This window comes from Bactrocera oleae, chromosome 3 (genome assembly GCF_042242935.1).
Source record: "Bactrocera oleae isolate idBacOlea1 chromosome 3, idBacOlea1, whole genome shotgun sequence".
NCBI classification, from domain to species: domain Eukaryota; kingdom Metazoa; phylum Arthropoda; class Insecta; order Diptera; family Tephritidae; genus Bactrocera; species Bactrocera oleae.
In genome coordinates, this window is record NC_091537.1 from 76,427,410 (window position 1) to 76,452,649 (window position 25,240).

The window sequence follows — 25,240 nt, forward strand, 5'->3', positions numbered from 1 at the left end:
TTCAATTCAATTTTGGAATAATTTATTGTATAAATTTAATATAATTAAATATGTTATTCTAATAAACGTTTATGAGAAATTCATTATCGCCTCGTTATCCGCCCGTATTACTCATTGAACAACTAGCATGAAATATGTATGTCATACATGACGGAAGGATTACTACATGTTCAGAATTCTACTGACTTTACATTGCTGGTAATCCGTTAGGCCCTAATAAATACAAGTGTTAGTGATGTGAAACAGTATTTAGAATAAATCTACGAAGTAAATGCATAAATCGAAAATATCGATAGCAATGTGAAGGAACGAAATCAGCTGTAATTTGTTGTAAATAGAAGTAATCCTGAATTCTAGTTTGTTGAAGAATATTACCAAAACTTTAATAATACCGAAACAAACAAATTTCTTAAGAGTGTAAAACATTTAATATCATGTAACAATATATATAACATATTACTACTTTTTAGTGTTTACATCGAGAAACATCGAAATGTTGTTGGGTACTCGCTAAAAAGTGTCCTTTTGTTTGATGACTCTCCACCCACTGCAATCTGAGTTTTTCCCACGGTAGCTACTAAAACACTCTAGCTGCAAACGGACATCCAATGTCGCAAGAATTCGGCGGCGTGCCAATTGCCTTGCCCAGGTCACGCAGCATATATGCCGTATCCGTAGCTGTACTCTTGGCCTTCTTATTATTTTATTACTACTATGGAAGTCTTTTAACTGTCGTTTTACTTTTTACTATTACGTCTTGTAAGTATACAAACTGTAACTTAAATTAATCAAATAATTTAGATATCGCTTCCCAGTTGGTTTCTATTACTTGCAAGACATGCTCTTATATCATCCTGATCTGCCCGCAAATTCTCGCATTTATGTACCTATACCGAAAATGCATAATCTGCCACATGAGTCAGTCAGTATCCACACACCAGATAAAGTCACATTGCACGCATTTTGGGTGTCTCAGCCAAAGGAACGTTCAAAGGCGGTGCCAACATTTGTTTATTTTCATGGAAATGCTGGAAATATGGGTCATCGTATGCAAAATGTTTGGGGGATATTTAATCATCTACACTGTAACATATTAATGATAGATTATCGTGGTTATGGCTTTTCAACTGGGGTCCCCTCCGAAAAGGGACTATCAACAGATGCTCGCGCTGTAATAGATTACTTGTATACACGCAACGATTTAGATCAGACAAAGATAGTATTATTCGGTCGTTCATTAGGTGGTGCTGTGGTCATTGATGTAGCCGCTGATACGGTATATAGTCAAAAAATTATGTGTGCAATTGTAGAAAACACATTTACCAGCATACCAGAAATGGCCGTTGAGTTGGTTCATCCATCCGCCAATCTAATACCAAGATGTTGCTTTAAAAATAAAGTAAGCGAGTCAAATAACTATTAGTATAGTGTAATATTTACATGCTTCCTATGCATTTCAGTATTTATCTTCATGGAAAATTGGTAAATGTTCAGTACCATTTTTATTTATATCAGGTTTGGCAGACAACCTTGTACCTCCACGTATGATGCGCACTTTATATATGAAGTGTGGAAGTGAACAAAAACGCATACTCGAATTCATAGGAGGCGCTCACAATGATACCTGGATAATGGACGGGTATAGCAAATTACAAAGTGTGGTGCATATTGATATAAAAACCGAAAAAATATTACGCTCGTGTATAGAAGAATTACTAAAAATGTTTGCCGTATATTGCAAACATCTTTCGGAAATGTTCAACAAAAAAACAAAAAAAAAAACGCTATTACATTTCGGCTTATAGTATGCACCATACAATTTACACCGTTTTTTACACTCAATTTACATTATTTGCTTCTTTTTCAGCTACTATCAGGGTATTCATCAATTCCTAGTCGAATGTCAAAGTATTTCAACAGCGCCATTGGAGAAACCACCTGAAAAAAGTAATGTGTGGCATGAAATACAGGATGTTTAGCCTCGTCAATATCTAATGCGGTTAAGGGTTTTGGATGTTTACTTAATTATATCCTGAGTATGAGAAATGACACATTTAAATGCACTATAACTTAATATGTACTATAATTCCATGTTTTTCATGTGAGTGATTTACCATACTTTTGATATACTTAAAAAATTTGTGGATGAGTGCTTAGGTGGTTCCCTCATTATGACGCATAGCTTTAAAAGTAAACTAAATATTGTATTAATGCAACTCGTTCAATTATAAAACATAAATATATATGCATATAATTTTATTAAAATATGCGTTTTAAGTAAATTTAATAAATTATAATAATTTGCAGTAACACAGTGAAAATAAATTAAATGCATTAACTTAAAAATATTTTTTTTTTAATAAACCAGTAAAAACTCATTTACAGTTACAAGAGCACTATATGTGTACCGTACTAACTAATTCATTATATGATATTTGAATATATACATAATCCAAAAACACTTCATTTTGGAATTTGTAATTACATTGAAAACTGCTTTATTTTGGGATATTAAATTATGTGCGATAACATTGTTGCAAATTTTAATAACTTTTTTTTTCATTTCTGTTTAATACTAAAGCTAGTTCATTTATTTCTTTACTCACTCGCTTCATTGTTTTGCAGTATTAACACCATGTATTTGACATACATTAGACTGAGATCACACGTGAACAAATTTCTTTCTTTCATATCACATTCTCAAATTCCTGTACGCTTCATGTATGCGGTGCCGCGAACTGTTACAAACTAGAACACAAAGCGTACTACCCGAGTATGATAGATAACCGCTACAAAAACAAACACAAGCGGCACTGCACGGTCCTTCGCCAGCAAAAAAAAAAACATTTTGACCGCCAAAAGAGTCCACGTGTGAACACTGTCTTACCAAAAACTATACACATAACTTTCTACACCTTTTCCGCCTTGAAATTGGAAAACAGATTTTAAACAGCCTACGAGTAATCAAAATCAGTTGGGTCATCCGGTTCATAGTCAGAATCAGTATCCTCACACTCGTCATGATTGCTATTGTTTTTGGCATTTTTGCAATGATCCGATATATTTTCCTTTTCCAAGCAATCTTTAATTTTTACCTCACCTTGCGACCGATGATGGAAGACAAAGGAGACGCATTTACTTGAGAGCCATGCCTGTGATAAAATACTGTCTGGCAGTCCTTTGTTGTTGGAACAGTGATACCATTGTGATAAATGTACAGTGCAGTCGCTATCTTCAGGCGGCGGTTGCATTTGTATATTATTGACACAACGTTTACACTTTAATCTATCGTTTAACAAATATAAAAAGATGTTAATGAATTTTAACAATATTTAATCAGAAATCCTTCTACTTACTTAATATGCGTATCGGACAAGATATCAGCTTCGTAACGGAAAAGATCCTTAAGATCTTCACGTGTGAAATGTTTCTCATTGCTTTCATTATTATCAATTATTGTGCTAGATAATGATTTTTTATGAGTCTGACGTTGCAAAATTTTCTCTTCAATCGAGCCAGTCTACGAATAAAGGTGAATCTTAGCAAATATTATGAAATATAAAATATTAATTTAGAACAACTTACGGCTACCAAACGATATATATAGCATGGCTTTTTTTGACCATCACGCCAAACCCGAGCCATTGCCTGCTCATCGTTTGCGGGGTTCCAATCGGGATCGAACATGAAGAGGCGATTAGCACCGATTAAATTCAAGCCACAACCACCAGCTTTCGAACTCAACATGAAGAGAAAACAGTCAGATTCAGGATCATTAAATTTATCCACCACTTTGCTGCGCTTCTTTATTGTCATAGAACCATCGAGCCGGACATAGCTGTATTTTCTATCAAAACCATTGAATTATATAAAATAACAGTTTTAGTAATATGTATATGTGGTTGTACAAGTTTTACCTTTTTCGTGCTAGTTTCTCAAATAATTCCAACGTTTGCGTATAATTCGATATAAGCACCACTTTGTCATCACTATTAGTACGTATTGAAGCCAACATAAAGTCAAGCAGCATAAACTTGCCACTCATCTCAGGACTGAATTCTCTGAAAGCAAGAATAGGGCAAGTTGTATTTAGTTACAAGAATATTAAAATTTTTAAATTATGAGTAATGGGTCCATTATCATTTAATTTCAAAATAACATTAAAAAAAAGCATAAGAAAAACGCGTTAACTTTGGGTGCACCAAAACTTTAATACCCTTCTTGGTGGCCAGCTTAATATAGGGTACTCTGTTAAGGGTATAATAAAAATCACCATGTTAACCATACACAGACAATAAATTTTATACTTTAAGTTATTTACTTGGGGTTATAATTTGCGGGAAACAAATCATGTGAGTTTTCAAATCCGTTTTCGCGTGCCAAAACTTTTTCATAAATAAGATCCGGATGACTGCATAGCTTTTTCAAGGTAGTAATATCAGCGAGCGCCGTTAATGTAGCCTTTTCATTGCAATCTATATGTCAGAAAAGAGCAAATATATTATATAGAAAAATATGTTTAAACTCATAATAGAAATACATACCGGCTAAGCTTCTTCTGATTTTGTCAGACTTTATAAAATTTCTATACAAATTCATTTGCGTATCAGTTAGTTTAGCACAGATTACCATTTCAAACTTAACTGGTAAATATTTTGTAAGTATCTGATTGGTGCGTCGTATAATACATGTATTCACCAGGCGAATTAGTTCTTGTGTTTTCTCTACAGCTCGTTCACGCTCTTTATCTGTGGAATCTGCATTTTGACCACGTAATATAGGATTTTCGAAATTTCTTTTGAAATCGGCGGCTGAGCCCAACATTTCTGGATTTACAAAATTAACTAAACTGAAATATTCTGTAAGGTCGTTTTGTATTGGTGTTCCTGAAAGCAAAACTCGTCGTTTCGTCTTTAATCCCATTAGCGCTTGATAAGTTAAATTGTCACTATTCTTCAAGCGATGCCCTTCATCACAAATAACCATACCCATTTCGTTTCTACACAGTATATGTGCATAGATACGAAACGTCTCATAACTTATCAAAAGTACTGGGGTACCACAGCGTTGACCACTATCAACTATGAATTGTTCCAGAGCGCGTATGGTATCTTCTTTTGAACCACCTTCAATTGCAAGACAATGCAAGCGTCCGTGTAACCATTTATTAAACTCTTTTTCCCAATTTTTCACCAATGAGGACGGAGATACGACAATTGTCTTAGAAATAGTAGGTTTACAATAGGGACCTTGCCGCAGTAACGTCCAAACCAACGTAACGCATTGTAAGGTTTTACCCAACCCCATTTCATCGGCCATTATACAACCATTGAATGTTCCCCGATAGCCTTCTACGCATTCATACATAAAACGTACTCCCTCACGTTGATGTGGCCTCAGAATATTGCTCAATAGGGGATCAACAACGACATGCACCTGAATTTTGTTCGAATCCATTGTGACACGTTCATGCTCTGTATAGTTTGGTGGTGTATACAGGACTAAAGCATTACATGCTTGTGGGTCGTGTAATGCTTTTCGCGCATTGCTACGCCGCATGCCGAGACATCGGTTACCTCCATTGTAATCTGGCACAAAATCAGCAATAGGAACTTTGAATGGACGCGAAAGCACTTTAGCAATAGCGAGCTCATATTCACTTAATGGTACAATCCGTGTAATTTGTTTTTGTGTTCGATCAAGCTGCTCTTTACAACTACGAATTCTTTTATTTTGAAGGGGCGGCGTAAAATCACAACTTGGACGTAGTTTAACAGATCGATTTTGGCTAGGAGCCAAGCTACGTCGCTTCGAATGAAATATTTATGTACTTAATTATTTTTTCTACTGGATTATTTTAATTCATATTTACCATTTTACTTAGGATTTGAATAACTTTGTTTTTATATTGGCGGCATACAACAACGTTGCCAGTATTTCCATTCATTCAGTAATGTATAAAAATTCGAATACTTAGATCAAAAATTTTATCCGTTCCCACGAAAGTCGGATCTACGGACCAAGAACGGTTAACTCGGCAGCATTCTTCAAATTTATTTCAATAATGTTACAAATAACACCTCTGATGCTATTTTTAATGTTTTCCACTGCCATCATTTCAACTTAAGACACATCAAACTATCGGACTTTTATAAAAACTCTACCCTCTTATAAACAAGTAACGGAGCTAAACTGTTGTAATCCATTGTGATGTGGTTATATAAACATTGCTTTAGAAAATATGATTTTTTAGTCTATTTTGGAGAAATGTATTCTTTATATCGTATATAAAACCAAAAGTATGTGTTGAAAAGTTTTTAAAGAATGGTTGAATGTGAAAACAATTGGATTATTTTTAAATAATGATTAATTTAATGGCATGCCATGTTATCATTTCCCTACGGTGAAAAATCTTACAAAAATTTTCGAACAATTAAATAATGAATATATACGTAGTAGCTAATATTATTATTAAACTATATATTTGCAACTCTGTTATATCAAGTGTTTTTCCATTGAACAATAATTTTTCGAAGTATATCTTTGAAGATTATTCAAAATGGCTACTCGTGTACGAAGACAAGCGACAAAAGCTGGCGCATAATTATTATGGTTATCCGTACAAAATCTAAACATTTAAAAGATTGGAAGTGAGAATTAAGTTACAAAATTATCAAACTTAATGGGATGTGCATTTTTGACAACTGTGGATGTCACACAAACATAAGTTGGAAGCATTTTCAAACGAACATGAAAATTTGCCTCAGTTTTCTTTTCCATATATCGACGTGAGCTGCTGCAGAATATCTCCCTTCGATCCGGGCTGAAAATTCGAAGTTCGACACTTGCTCCGAATAATTGGCAACACTGAGTGCAATTACGAAAAGACAAAATGGCGATTTTCGACAAATGACTTGTGAATGGGAGACGAGGACGACGTGAATTTTTGTGCTGCGTTGGAGAAAAAATTTTCAATTTGCAATTATCAGATTTAAAGTGAAAAATTTTGAAAAAATCAGATAATTAAAAAAATAAATAGTGTATGTTTAATGTCTTCTTTAAGAAAAAGGTGCTTGCTGAGACAAAAATATCATGAGCCAGGTGAGTGCCTTATTGAAATAAGTTCAGAAAATAGTATATTTGACCGCATAAAAATGTAAATATTATGATATTTTTAATAAATTGTGTTAAAAGAAAGTGTAAATTTTATATTGAAAATGAAGATGGTGTTTCCGCGATTAGGGTGTGGCTACAATTCAAATGATTTCTTTGGAGTCTCAATTGGGGCTCCTTTGGCAAAAGGTGTATTAAAGACTGAAATACGCGGGCATTTTTATAAAAATGCATTTTTTTTAAACTAAATAATATTGTTTCACCGTTTTCTTGATCTATATGTGTTCTAGAAAGATCTGCGTTTCCGATGAGACCAAAATTTACAATTTTCATTGGGGACCCATTTTTGCTATTTTAGTTTAAATTTAGAGAATCTGGACGATCTGCAAGTAAATTATCTACAGAATGGTGTAAAACACCGTTTATTTCACATATAAATTCAGTTTTAAAGAATTTCCATGTGTTACGTAATTGGCGAAACCTTGTGAAAATTTTTTGTAAAGTCTGGGTTTTAGTTTTAGTGAGTATAAACATTGGTTTTAAGTAATCCTCTTCAGACAATGATAATCTTATAAGGCTTTTGCATATACAACCTCTTTGCAAATTTCATAAACTAATGATTTTTTAGTATTCTAAACATATTTAAAAAAAATAATATTAGAATATTCTTAAAATGCCATGTTATTTTAAAAGGAATTCAGTTCCAAAATTGTCTAATCGGTCATTTCTAGTGAGGATTTGCTCTTTTTTAAAGGAAAGTTTATATGCAATTATTTCTATTCATCAGTCATTCAATTAAAAAACCCTTATTTGCAATTATGCACCCATATTTTTTAAAACCGAGCATATGTTTTACAAAATTTTATATTTTTAAGTTTCTTGAAAGGATTGGGTTGTTTGTTGGAGGATCCGATCTCTATATAATATTTTACAATCTATTTTTGGCATCAGTATATGTAATTATCCTTATTATTATTTTAATATATTGTATCGGTTTTTAATAGTTTTAGTTTTTTTTTTGCATGTCTTGTGTAATCCTTTATGATCTTCGAGAGTTTGATAAATATAAAAATATTTATAATAAAAAGTGATCAAGCTCTTATAATCAGTTTAACCTTAGGAAATATGTTTCAAGAAAAAAAACATTTGATCATATCCAAGCCATTTTTTTAAATGTATACAACTATAAAAAGATACATATATTGTGTACTCATAGACTTCCTTTGAAATTTATTTTCAAATAGCATAAATACTTGTTATGTGGTGTAGTAGACTTCAAAAAGTGTTTTAATACTAATTCTAATTTTCATCAATTTTATGGTAAGTATAATTATCTTTTAATATAATACTTTATGAAAAAATTGTACTACGATGATATATTTAAAGACAACAATTCATTACCTATGTTTTATATGGTGGGTTACAACTGTTTTTTTCTTTTCGATAAAGGGGTTTTTTGATTACTAATGCTTATTGAATATACGATCTGTTCTTACCAATATATATTTTGAAATATTATAAATGTTATATTCTAATAAGAGTTTAAGAAACTATACGAGTAATCTTATTGTTCCAAAGTTGTTTATATACCAAGATATATTTTTTTTACTAAAAGATCTACCCTTGCTTTAGAGTATTACATAGTGTAAAGACCCGTAATAAGATGTGTAGAAAAAAGATTGTATGATTATGTGGATAACTCAAAAATTTCTCTAAACTTTTTTTTTTTTTTAAACTTGTCCCTCTCATTCATTATGCGGATATTTCCACACTCATATACCAGCCAATGCGGAAATTGTTGGTGGTTCTTCGATACCCAAATAAAAATAATATCAGTTTTTATGAACTCATTGTTAGATTTATTTAATCCTAGATGTGATCTGGTCCACAAACCACACGTTAATGATATGAACCGGTGTGAAAAATCGAGTATGTGGTCCTACTACAGAACCGCAGGTATCTCCACTAGGGACGCTTGACAGTTCATTACTACAGATCTATGTACATCAAATGATCCTATCTACTACCACGGCCTGCAGCAATTTTTTAAAGACACTTCCTTTAGTAGTACCAGATCTTGGGACTTTCAATACGATCACGCAAAAAAGCTCTTACAATATATAATATTTAAAATCTCGTCAAGGATCTAGATATATTCTATTTTATTTCCGAATTTTTTATATACATACCTTAGGTAATGGTTTAAAAAAGAAGAAAGATATACGAAAATACGAAAAAGACAGCAATAAAATTGATCGGATCCGTGATGTCCTCAAAACAAGTTTTGGCATTATTCTCAGAGTATTGATCAACACTTTCATTAACTCTCCACCTATAAACGTAGCCTTAGGCGAAAAGTCATCAGGACATAGATCTAGAACATCCAGGAAAATCTGAGTAGTTAGAGTTCACTCTTACTATATATAGTCAGTAAATGTATCCCCTACCATTTACACTACTCCAATTATAGACAATGTTAAAAAACGGCAGAAAAATAAAAATCAGTTCATCGGTCGACCAGTGTAGTGCTAACCGACTTTATTTCGCTAAAAATCACGTAAACTAGCCAGTTAAAAACTTTCGCAACGAACGGTGACCACGCAAGTTGGGTGTACGTGACCGGAATGGACTACGATTTTTATCCGGCCAAGGACTGCCGAGTTGAAAGACCTCGTCTAGTTGTAGGAACGGAGCTGATTAGACGGAGGTCAGATCATTGTGTTAGATCAGGTGGTTTCTTCTGTGGATATGCCAATAGATGGTTCAGGGGCTAATCGCATACAAGTCTGAATGTAATTTTAGTGTAATTCTGATTCAATGTCACTCAATACAACAGAACTCCTCTTGTGCAATGAGTTTGGTTTGACTTCCAGAACACCATTCAGATGAAGAGATATATAATAGCTTTGTTTCTTGTTGGAATTTTTATATCATCGACGAAAATCTTGCGGTCCAGTCAGCACTCCTTGGGCCAGTATACATGGAGAACATTAACATCCCGATAGAGAAGAAGCGAGAAGGATATTTTTCTTGTAACATTATCTTTTATCATTTTGGAGACAACTATTCATCAAAACAATTGCTTCCCACTCAAGAAGCAATATTCATCGCACCATATATACTCCAGTTTTATCCATACGACTTGTCAGTTTGCAGTGACGTGGGGTGTGTATATTTCTAAGTACCCTTCGGATCCCTAGGGTAGGAAATTATTTGCCTCAAGGACTAATGGAGACCATATAGTCTTAAAGAAAACATCTCGGCTTCATAGGAAACTTTGTTATGTGCACGGACCGTCGCCCCGTTCACCAGACGAAGTTCCCTGCCCGGCCTCAGGAACTTAACCTTTGGCGGCAGGGTGTTGTCGAAAATCTGGGGGTCATCCTGTATTCCACTCTGCGATGGAAGCTTAATGTAGATTTGACCATAGTCAAAGCTACAAAAGCACTCATGGCGTGCAATCGACTTGCCGGAATATCCTGGGGCTGCAAGCCGAGGATTATAAGGTGGAAGGACACCATGGTCGTGAGACCGATTACTACGTATGGAGCGGTGGCCTAGGCTTCTAAAGCAACGCAGACTTCGGTAGGACTTCTACTATCGAAGCTGCAACGACTTGCCTGCACATGCGCATCGGGTGCAATGAAGGCCCTATGTGATAAAACAACAATAACTCTTATCCCACGGGACAGCATTACCAAAACGGTAAACTTCACAAGGAAGTTTAAAGTTACCCTTGACAGCAAGGCTGATTGGAATGATTACACTATCGTCCTGCTAAGGGATAGCACAATCAAGTGGAACACCGAGGAACAAATTTCGGCTACTTGTCGCATTTTACACTTGCCATTGTAAGCTCAAGAATTTAACATGGACCCAGCTTGTGCAAACTGCCGGTTTTGCAACATGGAGCCGGAAACTCTAGAACACTTGCTAATAGACTGGACAGCAGTCTGCAGACGCAGAATCAAAGTCCGAATAGGGATCACATCGCCTGGTTGGCACCCAGCAGTATATTGGAATTATTCAATGTGCATCGGGTGCAATGAAGGCCCTATGTGATAAAACAACAATGGCTCTTATCCCACGGGACAGCATTACCAAAACGGTAAACTTCACAAGGAAGTTTAAAGTTACCCTTGACAGCAAGGCTGATTGGAATGATTACACTATCGTCCTGCTAAGGGATAGCACAATCAAGTGGAACACCGAGGAACAAATTTCGGCTACTTGTCGCATTTTACACTTGCCATTGTAAGCTCAAGAATTTAACATGGACCCAGCTTGTGCAAACTGCCGGTTTTGCAACATGGAGCCGGAAACTCTAGAACACTTGCTAATAGACTGGACAGCAGTCTGCAGACGCAGAATCAAAGTCCGAATAGGGATCACATCGCCTGGTTGGCACCCAGCAGTATATTGGAATTATTCAATGTGCATCGGGTGCAATGAAGGCCCTATGTGATAAAACAACAATGGCTCTTATCCCACGGGACAGCATTACCAAAACGGTAAACTTCACAAGGAAGTTTAAAGTTACCCTTGACAGCAAGGCTGATTGGAATGATTACACTATCGACCTGCTAAGGGATAGCACAATCAAGTGGAACACCGAGGAACAAATTTCGGCTACTTGTCGCATTTTACACTTGCCATTGTAAGCTCAAGAATTTAACATGGACCCAGCTTGTGCAAACTGCCGGTTTTGCGACATGGAGCCGGAAACTAGAACACTTGCTAATAGACTGGACAGCAGTCGCAGACGCAGAATCAAAGCCCGAATAGGGATCACATCGCCTGGTTGGCACCCAGCAGTGTATTGGAATTATTCAATGTGCTGGTGCTATGTGAATCCCTGTGATAGAGGACATAATGGACCGTAGGTCGCTGCGCAAACCTCATTCTGAAGAACCTGTTTCGCGAAAGATCTTATTTCTCTATTAGTCTTGACAGTTATTGGCCGGATAAAAATCCATGTTCATTTCGGTTACGTATACTCGACTGTCGTAAAACTCGACTCAAAATATTTTAATTCCGCTAATATTTATGTTGTTAAAACGGTTATCTGGCCAAGCCACAGCAATATAGGATAGATCCGTTCCCACGACAGTGGGGTCAACGAACCCGAATTTTTGTCCGACCAACAACTGTGAACGCAACAATAACAACAACACTATAGAATAGATAAATTAAAGTAAGTTTGAGGTTTTAAGCACACAGGTGGGAACTGTCCACTGAATATTGAATACCAGTCAGATATTTAAGCTCTAGTAAAAAGAAATCAATTATTTTTCCTAGTCTTTATGGTCCTGATTTGTAACAGCTAATTTGGATTCGTCGTATGGACCGAAAAAGGACCAATGAAAAGTAGGTCACATAAGGCGGTGAGCTAGTGCAAACGGTGGTCAGCCAGGATTGAGGGTCAAGAAAGTTTGGCTATATGTTCGGTGGGGTTGGAAAGGAATCATCTGCTATTAGCTGCTCCCCTACGGCTCAAACTCTTAACGGGGAACTGTACTCTCAACAAATGAACATTAGGACTACGCCAGGCCACACACATCGATAGTGACTCGCCAGAAGCTCCGGAGCTTGGTTGGGAGATTCTTATGCATCCACTTTATAATCCGGACCTGGCACCAATTGATTACTACCTGTCCCTGTCAATAGAATAGGAATAGCTTTAGCCAATAGGAGAAGAATAATGTTCAACGAGGACAACACCAGGCCACACACATAGTTCTTATATACATCCATATTATAATCTGGACCTGGACCGGGTGATTACTACTATTTTTCTAGTAAAAAGAGAAAGTAAGAGAATCGACTGTCCCAGTTTTTTCCCAATAAATACGCGCATTTCTATGAGAGTAACGTTAGGAAATTGTCATCATTTTTGACCTAAATAAATTCATTCTAACTATGCAAAATAGAACCTTAAATTTAATGCAAAAATAAAGGATATTTTTACTAGACCTTATACTACAAAACAGTGTATCAAACATAATAGTTTGTATAAATTTTCACTTTAACGGTTAAGGCCCACACCCATTATGGGTAACTTCCTAGATCAATATTTCTATTTTTTTTTTGGTTTTTAATATAATAATGTTACCAAATGATCTTATAATATGTCTCTGAAATGAGTTTTAAACTCAATAATGACCTAAACGCACGAGTGATTTAGCTAAAACAAGTAGTGATTTCGGCACAAACAAATTAGGACATACCGTGGCCAGCAAAACTTGTGTATTCGATAGTGATGAATGTTGAAGACAAAACAGCGAACATTGTGAATACTTGAACAAATTTATGGTCAGTGTAAAACAGTTATAGAAAATAAAGAATTCATTACGGGTATTGATATGGTTAGCTTTAATTTAATTGTTACCTTTTCATTAACATTCAAAATACAGTTTTATGCTCATAGGATTGACAATAAGTTCTTTTGAACATAGCTGTACACAGACATGAGAAGTTGGCATTACCTTAAAAGGGTTCTTAGAAGCTCAATGGTAGCCTATTCAACATCAATGTTACTTTGATAAATCGTAAAATATTCGCTTACAAATCGACAGGCATTTCGGAAAGTAAAAGCGACGAACAGAAATCTAACAAAGATGTTTGCTACTTGGCTGACATGCATCGAAGCGTAAAACTCTTCACAAACAGTTTTCTAACAAGAACTTGATTTTGATCGTTTAGTTGTATAGCAAATATATACTACAGTGGTCCCATATAATCGGTTCTGTTAATGAGCAGCTTCTTGGGGAAAGGAGGATGTGTGCTAAGATCGATATTTCGAAAACTGAGGAACTAGTTCGCGTATTTACAGACGAACAGACAGACGGACACGGTGCTCAAAAGCACAATGTATCAAAACAATGCGTTAATCAGCGCTTGTACAATTTCTTTTTTGAAATGAAAATTCAGTTCTTCCAGCATTTAGGTTTAAACCAAGTTCATTTTGCTCCCCGTGGTGCCAGAGTTGAGTCTCCAGTAAGACTATGTAGCCGAATCTATTGCCATTTGAGCTACCCATTACTCAATGACTGGTGATATTTGTCGCTTAAACTTCAAATGTCTTTTTATTTGGAATCTCATTTAAAGTCTATAATATCACTTCAAGCTGAGTATTATAGCACTTTTTCTGACATAACTATGCTGATATTTCTAGGCAAGGTATAATAACAGTCATACAAGTAGTGCATTTGGCTTTTAGTCGCCTCTTACGACAGCCATGCCTTACCGTGAGTAAATTCTTACCCCTACCCGCAGGGGGAAGACAACTTTCGTTGTTGATTTACGTGAGTACCTGCCGGCGACGGCCTTACCTCACGGTGCTCCAAAGCACAACGTATCAATACATTGCGTTGATAAGCGCCCCAAATAATACGAGCTATTTGCAAGTATTAATTTGGTTACCAGTGGCAGTGTGTCTGGGCCCACACTACCATCTTGGTAAGATTCGAGGCCGACCTAAACCTCTTCCGTTTTCGGGTACGGAACCCAGTTGCTTTCTGCAACTTTATTTTAGAACTGAAAATACAGTTAGGCTGAATTTTTAGTTCTTCCTGCATTTAGGTTTCAACCACAGCCACCACGAATCTCCCCAAAGGGGCCATAACCCAATGAGCAGATTGGACCGAAATCCAAGGTCTTTCTGCTCCCCGTGGTACCAGAAAGTCTCCGGTAAGACTGTGCAGCCAAAACTACTGCCAGTTGAGCAACGCATTACTCAATGACTGGTGACATTTGTCGCTTGAACTTCAAATGTCTTTTTATTTGCTTTTTCATTTAAAGCCTATAATATCAGTTCAAGCTGAGTATTATAGCACTATTTCTGACATACTATGCTGATATTACTGAGCAAGGTATATAATAACAGTCATAGTGCATTTGGCTTTTAGTCGCCTTTTACGACAGGCATGCCTTACCGCGGGTAAATTCTTACCCCTACCCGCAGGGGGAGACAGGGGAAAAGCAGACGGATATGGTTAAATCGACTCAGCTCGTCACGCTGATCATTTAAAAATATATTTTATACGGTCTCCGACGTTTCCTCCCTTTTGCCACTTCGTGACAAACTGAATATACCCCGTTTAGGGTATAAAAATATTATAAAGTCGCAGTATTTTTTTTTTATTCACTTTCTACTTATTTTGCAAAATCTCCTGTATTTTATTTTAGGTACACAATGAATCCATCAATAGTATAGGATCGGAAGAAAATGACGGCAACCAAGAAGATCAGAACGTTTCTGGCAGTGGAAGTGGCAGTTCATCAGGATCCGATTCCGATTCAGATAGCTCAACATCATCTTCTAACTCTAGCCGAAGACAAAGTTCCCCAGAGCGCGGGTCGCATGCTAGTGACCAAAGCTATGACAGCGATGACAATGCCCAAGATGGACATACCCAACAACAATCAAAAAAAGATGTTGAAAATTTATCAACAAATTCTGGCTTTCCGCCAACGGCAGCAGCAGCTCAGGAGGATACCAAAACCAATGGTTACTCAGATGACAACGAGTCGGAGAGCGGTTCGAATTCCGATTCTAATTCAGAAAGCAATGAAGACGAAGAGGAGGAAAATCATGGTGCAAAAATTAACCAAGATATCGCTGAGTCCAACCACAATATTATCAACAACACATCGGCAACAAAAGTTAATACCACCACAAACACATCCACAACAGACAACAATACCTCAAATACAACAAACGACGGCGAAGAAGACTCGCAAGAAGGAGACACAAGCTTTGGGGACGAGGAGGGGATCCACCATAATAACACAGCCGAAGGTAGTGAGAGTAAAACTAGAACCGACAATATGGCAGCATCGAACCCGTTATCAAAGATGGTATCCCAGTCAACCCTAGCAGCCACAACATTACCCAAACGCAGTGCTGAAAAAATTCTACGTGATGATGACGATGACGACGGCGAAGCATCGGAATCTGGAGAGTCTGTCGAAAAGAGTTCTAACTCGTCAGCTGCCGAGTCACCAACTGCCAGCAGTAGCAGTAGCAGCGAAGACGATGAAGACGACTACCAGCCAAAACGAAGTACGCGCACAGCTAGAAAACCACCAATTGTAACAGCAGAGAAGACAGCAAAGAAAGCAATGAAAAAACGGAAAAAACAAAAGTAATTAAACACAGTCTTATTAAGGGATACAAAAGGCTTTAATTTAAGACCAAATTTTGTTTGTGTTTAGTTGGGACTCAGACGAAAGTGATGAAAGCAATGCGGACAGCGATATGTCAGCGCCACGCCGACGAAAATTGAACACAAAAGCGGGCAGTGCCAAGGTATCACAGCGTCGTGGGAAAAAATCTTCCTATTCCAGCGACGAAAGTGATGATGGTGAGGAAGATAGCAAACGGTAAGATTACCTATGTGTATAAATTACTAAACCCATTACAAATCTCCCCATAAAAAGTGTATACAATAAATTTCGTAATTGCGATATTTATTTTGTTAGATTTGGAACGCGACGAGCTGCAGCCGCGGTTAGCTACAAAGAAGCCTCCGAAGATGACAAAACAGACTCGGAAGATCTCTTAGAAGTCGAGTATGATGAGAGTCAAGCAGCGATTGCAGAAGAAGAGGAGAAATGTGAAACAATAGAGCGTATCTTAGCGAAGCGTCAGGGTCGAAAAGGCTGTACAGGAAACCCAACCACAATTTATGCCATAGAGGAACATGGCGTCGATCCTAATGACGGCGTCGATGAGAACGATTTAGCGAATACTGAAACGCAGTACTTGATCAAATGGAAGGGTTGGTCGTACATACACAACACTTGGGAGTCGGAAACGACTCTACGTGAACAAAAAGTTAAAGGCATGAAGAAACTTGATAATTTTGTGAAAAAGGAACAAGATATTGATTATTGGCGTCGGTATGCTGGCCCCGAAGATATCGATTACTTTGAGTGCCAATTAGAATTACAAAACGATTTGCTCAAATCTTACAATAATGTAGATCGTATCATAGCGCGTAACGAAAAGCCAGATGGCATGTCTGAATACCTGTGTAAATGGCAATCGTTACCTTATGCAGAGGCTACTTGGGAAGATGGTTCCTTAGTTCAACGCAAATGGCAAAGATGTGTAGAACAATATGAAGAGCGTGAAATATCCAAATGCACTCCATCACGCCACTGTAAGGTGCTCAAGTATCGCCCAAAATTCTATAAAATACGGGACCAACCCGATTTTCTAAGCGATGGCTTAACCTTGCGCGATTATCAAATGGATGGCCTCAATTGGTTATTACACTCGTGGTGTAAAGAGAATTCCGTTATACTTGCCGACGAAATGGGTCTTGGTAAAACCATTCAAACCATTTGTTTTCTTTATTCATTATTTAAAGTGCATCACTTATATGGGCCATATTTGTGTGTCGTGCCGCTAAGTACTATGACAGCGTGGCAGCGCGAATTTGATCTCTGGGCACCCGATATGAATGTCGTGACATATTTGGGTGATGTAAAATCGCGTGAAATGATACGTCAATATGAATGGCAATTCGATGGTTCGAAAAGACTGAAATTCAACTGCATTCTAACAACATATGAGATTGTGCTGAAGGTAATAAGCAACCATTTTTAAACTAAAAAAAAAGTAATGTAGTTAAGGATAAATATGTGAATAGAAAAGGAATACGTCTCGAACATTGAGACAAGACTGGGATTAAAAAATAAAAATTCCGAATTCCCAAAATCTGAATTTAAAATTTATAATTCAATTATTAAATTTTAACCTCAAAAATCGGAATTAAGAATTAAAGTTTCAATGCTCTAGAGAAGTGGTCGTCATTCTTACACATTCAAACGATTTTTATTTTCTTCATAAAAACATGCGTATACTTTTTGCGCATGTCTTGCTAGCTGCTTAGTCAGAAACATGGATAAAATGATCCGGAATTCCTATCTTTGCTTCTTGAGAGAGTCCAGCATCTCGTGGTTTTTTTTAAGCAGCACTGAAAGTTCGTGGGCTATTTAACATATGACAAGCAAAACAACGAACCAGCAACTAAGAATCCCGCAGAAATAAATTGCGAAATCAATGGGTTGTTTGTGAGATCAGAGTTGTTAGTCACTTTTACGTGTGTTTCTAATCTTTATTTAAAGAAATTTATATCATGTTATCTATAGTCAGAAAGCAACTGGCACTGCCTCGTTTCTACGGTATAATAAACATACAACTTTCCTCACTTTATGTGACAGTTCATGGTAAAACAACGAAGCGCAGAAAACAAATGGCATGACACAATGAACGCTTTGCTTTCAGTATTTCTCTCTAATAAAAATGGCGACGGTTGCTTGGCAAAGCGTAAAAATATGAGAGTTTGTTTGGCTTCGCGTCGAAAACTTTTTATGTGAACGTACTCATACAAAAGCGTACATCAAACTTTTCTGTCAAAACAAATTTCTGACGCAAAGCAAAGCAAAAGTTCTATGTGAATTGGCCATTATTGTCGCAAGTCTGTGTGAAACACACATAACATATACTCAAAGCTCACTCAGATCCCGATCACTGCTCTAGAGTATTGAAACCTGATGGCTCTGTGGGAGTTCTAGTTCGAAATGTTAGATCACGAAGTACACAAACACGAAAAAATGTAAATTATAAAACAATTTCTTTTTTTTCGGTATTTGGGATTAAAAACTTTAAAATTATTTTTAAATAAGATATTCGGAATTAAAAAATTTAAAAATTTTTCAATGGTTAATACAATAATTTTTTAATGTATTATTTGCAGCCCTAATCTCAACTAATATTAATAGAAAATTAAATACTGAAATCTAATATAAACAAGCGATGGATCTTGCCATTGTAAATTTGGCATTACAAAGCACTAAGTTCACATCAAAAAATAATTTAATTTACCTTTTGAAATATTTTTTATTAGTCATATTTATTGTGAATAATTTAGTATTATTACTAATAGCCTCATTACAAAGTTTTTGCTTTCTTTTCTTCACTTGCCAATAGGATAAGTTATTCCTAGGTACCTTGCAATGGGCCGCTTTACTAGTTGACGAAGCTCACCGCTTGAAAAATGATGATTCTTTGTTGTATAAATCTCTCAAGGAGTTCGAAACTAATCATCGTTTGTTAATCACTGGTACACCCTTACAAAATTCACTCAAAGAACTATGGGCCTTGCTTCACTTTATTATGCCCGATCGATTTGTTACTTGGGAAGAGTTCGAATTGCAGCATGGGAATGCTGCCGATAAGGGTTATACAAAACTGCATCAACAACTTGAGCCGTACATATTACGGCGAGTGAAGAAAGATGTCGAAAAGTCATTACCAGCGAAGGTAGAACAAATATTAAGAGTCGAAATGACTTTAATGCAAAAGCAATACTACAAGTGGATTTTGACGAAAAACTTCGACGCTTTACGTAAAGGCAAAAAGGGCTCCACCTCTACATTCTTGAATATTGTAATTGAATTGAAGAAGTGTTGCAATCACGCTGCGCTAATTCGGCCATCAGAATTCGAATTGTTTGGTCTACAGCAGGAGGAAGCACTACAAACATTGCTAAAAGGTTCCGGAAAATTGGTGCTTCTAGACAAGTTATTGTGTCGCCTGAAAGAGACCGGCCATCGAGTGCTAATTTTCTCGCAGATGGTGCGCATGCTGGACGTGCTAGCTGATTATCTGCAAAAACGACATTTCCCTTTTCAACGCCTTGATGGCAGCATAAAAGGTGAAATGCGACGTCAAGCTCTAGACCACTTTAATGCCGAAGGCAGTCAGGACTTTTGTTTCCTGTTGTCCACACGCGCTGGTGGTTTGGGTATCAATTTAGCAACGGCCGATACCGTGATCATCTTTGATTCCGATTGGAATCCCCAAAATGATTTACAAGCACAAGCGCGTGCACATCGAATTGGTCAAAAAAATCAAGTGAACATCTATCGTTTGGTGACAGCGCGTTCGGTTGAGGAGCAAATCGTGGAACGAGCGAAACAAAAAATGGTACTTGATCATCTTGTCATACAGCGTATGGACACTACAGGTCGTACGGTTTTGGACAAAAGTGGTGCAAGCTCATCAAATGCTACACCATTTAATAAAGATGATTTGTCAGCAATTTTGAAATTTGGTGCCGAAGAGTTATTTAAAGATGAGCAGGAGAATGACGATGAGCTAGTTTGCGACATTGATGAGATTTTGCGGCGTGCAGAAACGCGAAATGAAGACCCCGAAATGCCGGGTGATGATTTGTTATCTGCGTTTAAGGTTGCCAGTATCGCTACATTTGAGGAGGAACCTAGTGAAGCGACTAAAGACGACGATAATATGGGTGGCGAGGAGGAAGATACCAAAGATTGGGATGATATAATACCGGAGGATTTCCGAAAGAAAGTCGAAGATCAAGAACGCGTTAAAGAGATGGAAGACCTGTATTTACCTCCACGAAGAAAGACTGCTGCAGCCAATCAGGTTAGTATTGTTTTTAGTATAGCAATAGCTCACATATATTTTAAGACAGAGGTAAGTTGGGTGATAAATAGAAAATACAATAGTTATAAGTCAAATAGAAATGGAACAGAATGATTTAAATGATGTACATACATCACATTGCGATTCCTATTTTACAATCAGCACACTACAGACTCTTTACTTTATCTTTTGTTTTGTATTTTGTATTGTCTATATATACATATATATGTAAACAAAATGTATTATGTTTTTAAGGATTCCAATATGTCATCTAAACGCGGTGGAAAGAAGGGTCAACCGGAGGAGTCAGGAGCGGACTCAGATTATGAACTTGGTTCAGATGTTAGTGGTGAAGACGGTCGTCCGAAGAAACGCGGTCGGCCTACGAATAAAGAGAAAATACCTGGATTTACCGACGCTGAAATCAGGCGTTTTATCAAATCATATAAGAAATTCCCCGCCCCACTTGAACGTCTAGAAGCGATCGCATGTGATGCTGAGCTGCAAGAGAAACCATTGGCAGAATTAAAAAGAATCGGCGAAATGCTTCATGATCGATGCGTGCAATTTCTTGAAGAACACAAAGAGGACCCTCCAGTAATGCCAAAAAGCCAATCAGATGACACTGTCGCTGCAAAACAAAGACGCACCCGTGCCACATATTCCGTGAAGCTAGGTGGTGTCTCGTTTAACGCCAAAACGTTATTATCATGCGAAGAAGAATTGAAGCCGCTCAACGATATCGTACCAAGTGCAACGAGTGAACGCTACAGTTGGCAGCTTAACATTAAAACTAGGCCGGCGAATTTCGACACAGACTGGGGCGTCGAAGAAGATTCTAAGTTATTATGCGGCATTTATCAGTATGGTATTGGTTCATGGGAACAGATGAAAATGGACCCAAGTTTAAAACTGACTGAAAAAATTCTATTCAATGATTCTCGTAAGCCACAAGCGAAGCATTTGCAATCTAGAGCGGAATACTTGTTAAAAATAATTAAAAAGAACGTTGAACTAAAGAGGGGCGTACAACGCAAACAACGTAAACCACGTAAGCCACGAGAAGCTAAGGTCAGCGGTAATGTCGGCACTAATACAACTATCTCCCTCACACCTGAACGTAAGCCGAGACACATATCCGAGTCCCACATTGGGGACGATGCATCGCAGTCTGCACACGAAGGAGCTGAACGTAAACCACGCTCACGTGATAGTACCTCCAAAACTGAAAGCGTTGACCATGACGCGAGTACAACTATTGCGGAGTCTACAGATATTGCCGCAGCTGCCGCTATAAAAAAGAAATCCAAGCGCAGTTCTATTGGAAAAGAGGGTAAAACTGGTGGCCGCACAAAAAAATCAAGTGCATCCGAAGCGACGGCAAACAACAAACCCATGCATTTTACAGCGAACAATGAACCACGTGCCCTCGAAGTACTCGGTGATCTTGATCCTAATGTGTTTAACGAATGCAAAGAAAAAATGCGACCAGTGAAGAAAGCTCTAATTGCCCTCGACCGACCAGATACCAGTCTCTCCGGACAGGAACAAGAGCGACACACCCGCGAATGTCTGTTATCTATCGGCCGTCAAATCGATGCTTGTTTGGAAGCTTACAAGGAACCTGAAAAAAAAGAATGGCGAAGTAATTTGTGGTATTTTGTGTCGAAATTTACCGAATTCGATGCGAGAAAACTATTCAAATTATACAAGCATACATCAAAGAACGCCGAGGAGGCAGCAGGTGGTAACGGTACAGCTGGTGGTGCGAGCGCTGTGAATTCAACTGAGAAAAATACCAAGGCAAATTCTCAATCGCCCAAAAAGCGTTCGCGCAGTGAAATTTCAGCACAAGTTGAAAACGGCACCACGGCCGTTATTGGGAAAAAAAAGAAGAAGAAAGATAAAGATAAGGCTAAGGAGAAGGACAAGACTCGTGATAAGAAGGACAAACTTGGCGTTGCCCCGAATGCGGACAAATCTAAGCGCATGCCTTTAGTAGATCCGTCGTTAAAGAGAAAGCGAGATGAAAACGATGTAGGCGGCGGAAATGCTATCGATAGCAAGGGAATGTCATACAAACGTCAAAATATGAACGTTGTTAGTAGGTAAGGTTAATAGATATTAAATTATAAGCATTTGCAATCAAATTCTGCTCTGTTAAATGTATTGTCTGGAAAGATTTTTTTTACGTTTCATATGTTTCCCATCACATACTACCCTTGTTTGTAGGGCAATAAGCCAAATGTTTTTCTTATATGACATTACATTAACATTATATTAAAAGAATATGCGATTAAAAATATCTAAATCAATTTGTTAAAATCTATTAATAAATCAAATCATTCGTTGTGTATCATAAAATATATAACTATGCTACTACTACAATTCAAAAAATTTTAAAAAGGATGATCAAAAGCGAAATAGTAATTACAGCTATAATTAATATATTTTTCCAGAAATCGTGATCGCAACGATGAACGGAAAAAACCGTACACCACTGAGGGCGTTGGTTCTACAAATCGCGGCAACAGTGGCATTCCACCTGCTGGCAGTGGCGAACGACGAAGTTCCATGAACTCGCCTTCAACGCAAAATAATCGTAGTATACATGGTGGTAATCCAAGAATGCCGCCTAATGTGGGAGGAACCCCGGGAAATGTAGCTGGCAGTGGAAGTTATAACTCTGCTAGTGGGACGTCTGACTCACGTAATATATCTTCTCCTTATATGGATGCCAATGATCGTTGGGGCCATGGTCGTGATCGGTAAGTAATAATGATTTTGACTAAATTGTGTGAACTGTTATAGTAATCGCAATGCTTAAATTTTTTAGTTACGGCAACGCAGATTACAAACGAGAGCGTTACGATAATTATAGTGGTCGTGGCAACGTAGGCGGTGGTAGTTATCACCGTGATCATCGCGACCGTGACAGAGATCGAAGACCTGATAAAAGAAGGTAAGTTAGTTCAAAACATAAGATTATATATGTATTCGAAGAGGTCAAGTGAAAATACTTTAATTTAATTATAATTGTTGATCTTAAAACACTTATTTTGTACTCCTCATGCAAAGCCAATTCATAATTGACAATTAAAATTTTGTTACTCATAGATATCCCCCTCCTCATGCGCCTCCTCCCCTGCCATATGCTGGTTATCACATGCCTGCCAACTATTACATGGGCAACGGTAGTTTGCCACCGGGTGCAGCACCACCACATGGCCCATATCGGGGCGACCCGCGATATGCGTCTACAGGCGATTGGCCACGGGACAGTCGTATGGATTTTCCTCCCGATTACCGTAGAGGTGACTATGAGCGGCGACCGCAATCATAAATTCTGCCAGTTCATCACAAGCACTATACTGCTAAACATTTTTTGTACTGTGTTATGATCATAATTTCTCGTCATATGCCTATAGTTACTATAATGTTACAAACGCAAAACCCAAGCCGAAACTATTGGATAAGTGGTTGTAAGAAATATGAAATCAAGTTATTTCTAAATCACAAAAAAAAAAAAATGTAATTATAAATCTGTAAAAAGTAAAGTAGTTGTAAATTTATTTAAGCACATCCAATTAATCCTCTCATTTAAGATTTCCAAATTGGAATCGACAAGGCTTTACATTTCATTTGTTTTGAACTCTTTTTTTTTCTAAACATATGCGGACACTTGTTTATATTTTAATGCGTAAAAACAAGTTTTCTACGTAAACATACAAATATACATTTAATATTATAATCTTATGAATTAAATATGTGGGTGATGTAAATTAATTTTTTAGTACTTTAATGAGTAGAATGAAATCAATATGTATAATGAATTAAAGAGAATAATTATTTTGTATTTATACTTAACATTATTAAGTTTTATTGTAGCTTTAATTCCATTATACATACAATATATCTGTAGCCAACTGATATGATATATATACATATATAGTTAACGCATAAGTTTATAAGAAAAAAAATTTAAAAATAACATAAAGCAACAATTCAACTTGTAAAACTGTAATTAGGTGTGTACAAAGGAAATTATAACTTGATATTTTTTAAATTAATTTGAAAAAATATTAAATATAGATATAAGCACCACAATCGCATAGGTAACATTATTTTTTCTAATACATACATAGTTAGATTTTTTTGTTTGGTTCAGTTGCAGTCGCATTGTTGTAACGCATGTGATTGAAAGTCAGATATAAGACAATGAATAAATAAAAACCTAATTAGAATATACATTTTAAATATTCGTTTTCATGTTTATACTAGAATAAGCGACTATGTCTATAATTACATATACTTTGACATTTTATACTGCGAAGAAGAAAAAAGGCATCACAATTTTCTCTATCAAACTTTATTAAACATGAGCAAACTTCAGAATATTCTATTTCAAAGGGTCTCTGTGGATGGCGGTTATTCTAGAAACTCCTGCTATCTGAAACGAGATAGAAAATAGGGGTTTTAATCTATAATTTTCAATTTTTAAGCGAAAACATTAGCTATAATACCCTACACAGGTGCATTATTCATAGCATAAAAGATTTTATACCGTTTATCTTGCTGTTGAAATGTTGTTGTTGTTGTAGCGGCAGTCCTTTGCCGGATAAAAATTCGGTACATAGATGCGACTGTCGTGGGAACGGA

The 25,240-nt window shown here is 36.8% G+C and overlaps 3 protein-coding genes across 5 annotated transcripts; 2 read left to right on the forward strand and 1 right to left on the reverse strand.

Annotated features, from left to right (window-relative positions):
• Nucleotides 1–288: 288 nt before the first annotated feature.
• Bem46 (abhydrolase domain containing 13-like protein Bem46) lies at nt 289–2,550 on the forward strand. 3 transcript variants are annotated; one of them, XM_036376500.2, is made up of 5 exons: nt 289–415; nt 471–759; nt 816–1,399; nt 1,461–1,639; nt 1,868–2,550. In XM_036376500.2, the coding sequence occupies exons 2-5, from the start codon at nt 609–611 to the stop codon at nt 1,977–1,979; spliced, it is 1,026 nt and encodes a 341-aa protein (XP_036232393.1). In that variant the 5' UTR covers nt 289–415; nt 471–608; the 3' UTR covers nt 1,980–2,550. The 3 variants fall into 3 exon arrangements, with proteins under 3 accessions (XP_036232393.1, XP_036232394.1, XP_036232395.1); XM_036376501.2 differs by having other exon boundaries at nt 322–340; XM_036376502.2 differs by lacking the exon at nt 289–415 and having other exon boundaries at nt 646–759; nt 802–1,399.
• okr (DNA repair and recombination protein RAD54-like okr) lies at nt 2,467–6,234 on the reverse strand. The gene is made up of 7 exons (XM_014243394.3): nt 5,873–6,234; nt 4,545–5,808; nt 4,322–4,475; nt 3,918–4,061; nt 3,586–3,847; nt 3,357–3,520; nt 2,467–3,285 (listed from the first exon to the last, which is right to left on the reverse strand). Exons 1-7 carry the CDS (start codon nt 5,945–5,947, stop codon nt 2,955–2,957), a joined length of 2,394 nt encoding a protein of 797 aa, XP_014098869.3. The 5' UTR covers nt 5,948–6,234; the 3' UTR covers nt 2,467–2,954.
• Nucleotides 6,235–6,554: 320 nt separating this feature from the next.
• Nucleotides 6,555–24,838, forward strand: Chd1 (chromodomain-helicase-DNA-binding protein 1). The gene is made up of 9 exons (XM_014243400.3): nt 6,555–7,101; nt 15,301–16,259; nt 16,330–16,497; nt 16,597–17,707; nt 19,115–20,581; nt 20,837–22,689; nt 23,041–23,349; nt 23,418–23,543; nt 23,699–24,838. The coding sequence occupies exons 1-9, from the start codon at nt 7,093–7,095 to the stop codon at nt 23,922–23,924; spliced, it is 6,228 nt and encodes a 2,075-aa protein (XP_014098875.2). The 5' UTR covers nt 6,555–7,092; the 3' UTR covers nt 23,925–24,838.
• Nucleotides 24,839–25,240: the final 402 nt, after the last annotated feature.

Bases quoted from the DNA above. Each gene is read 5' to 3' on its own strand.
- Bem46 (XM_036376500.2), top strand. From the start codon at position 609: ATGTCGCAAGAATTCGGCGGCGTGCCAATTGCCTTGCCCAGGTCACGC. The intron at 760-815 runs GTAAGTATACAA...ATCGCTTCCCAG, and splicing joins ACTTTTTACTATTACGTCTT to TTGGTTTCTATTACTTGCAA. The intron at 1,640-1,867 runs GTATAGCAAATT...CTTCTTTTTCAG, and splicing joins GATACCTGGATAATGGACGG to CTACTATCAGGGTATTCATC.
- okr (XM_014243394.3), bottom strand. From the start codon at position 5,947: ATGAATGGAAATACTGGCAACGTTGTTGTATGCCGCCAATATAAAAAC. The intron at 4,476-4,544 runs GTATGTATTTCT...TCTGACATATAG, and splicing joins AATCAGAAGAAGCTTAGCCG to ATTGCAATGAAAAGGCTACA. The intron at 3,521-3,585 runs GTAAGTTGTTCT...CTTTATTCGTAG, and splicing joins ATATATATCGTTTGGTAGCC to ACTGGCTCGATTGAAGAGAA.
- Chd1 (XM_014243400.3), top strand. The intron at 16,498-16,596 runs GTAAGATTACCT...TTATTTTGTTAG, and splicing joins GGTGAGGAAGATAGCAAACG to ATTTGGAACGCGACGAGCTG. The intron at 20,582-20,836 runs GTTAGTATTGTT...TATGTTTTTAAG, and splicing joins AGACTGCTGCAGCCAATCAG to GATTCCAATATGTCATCTAA.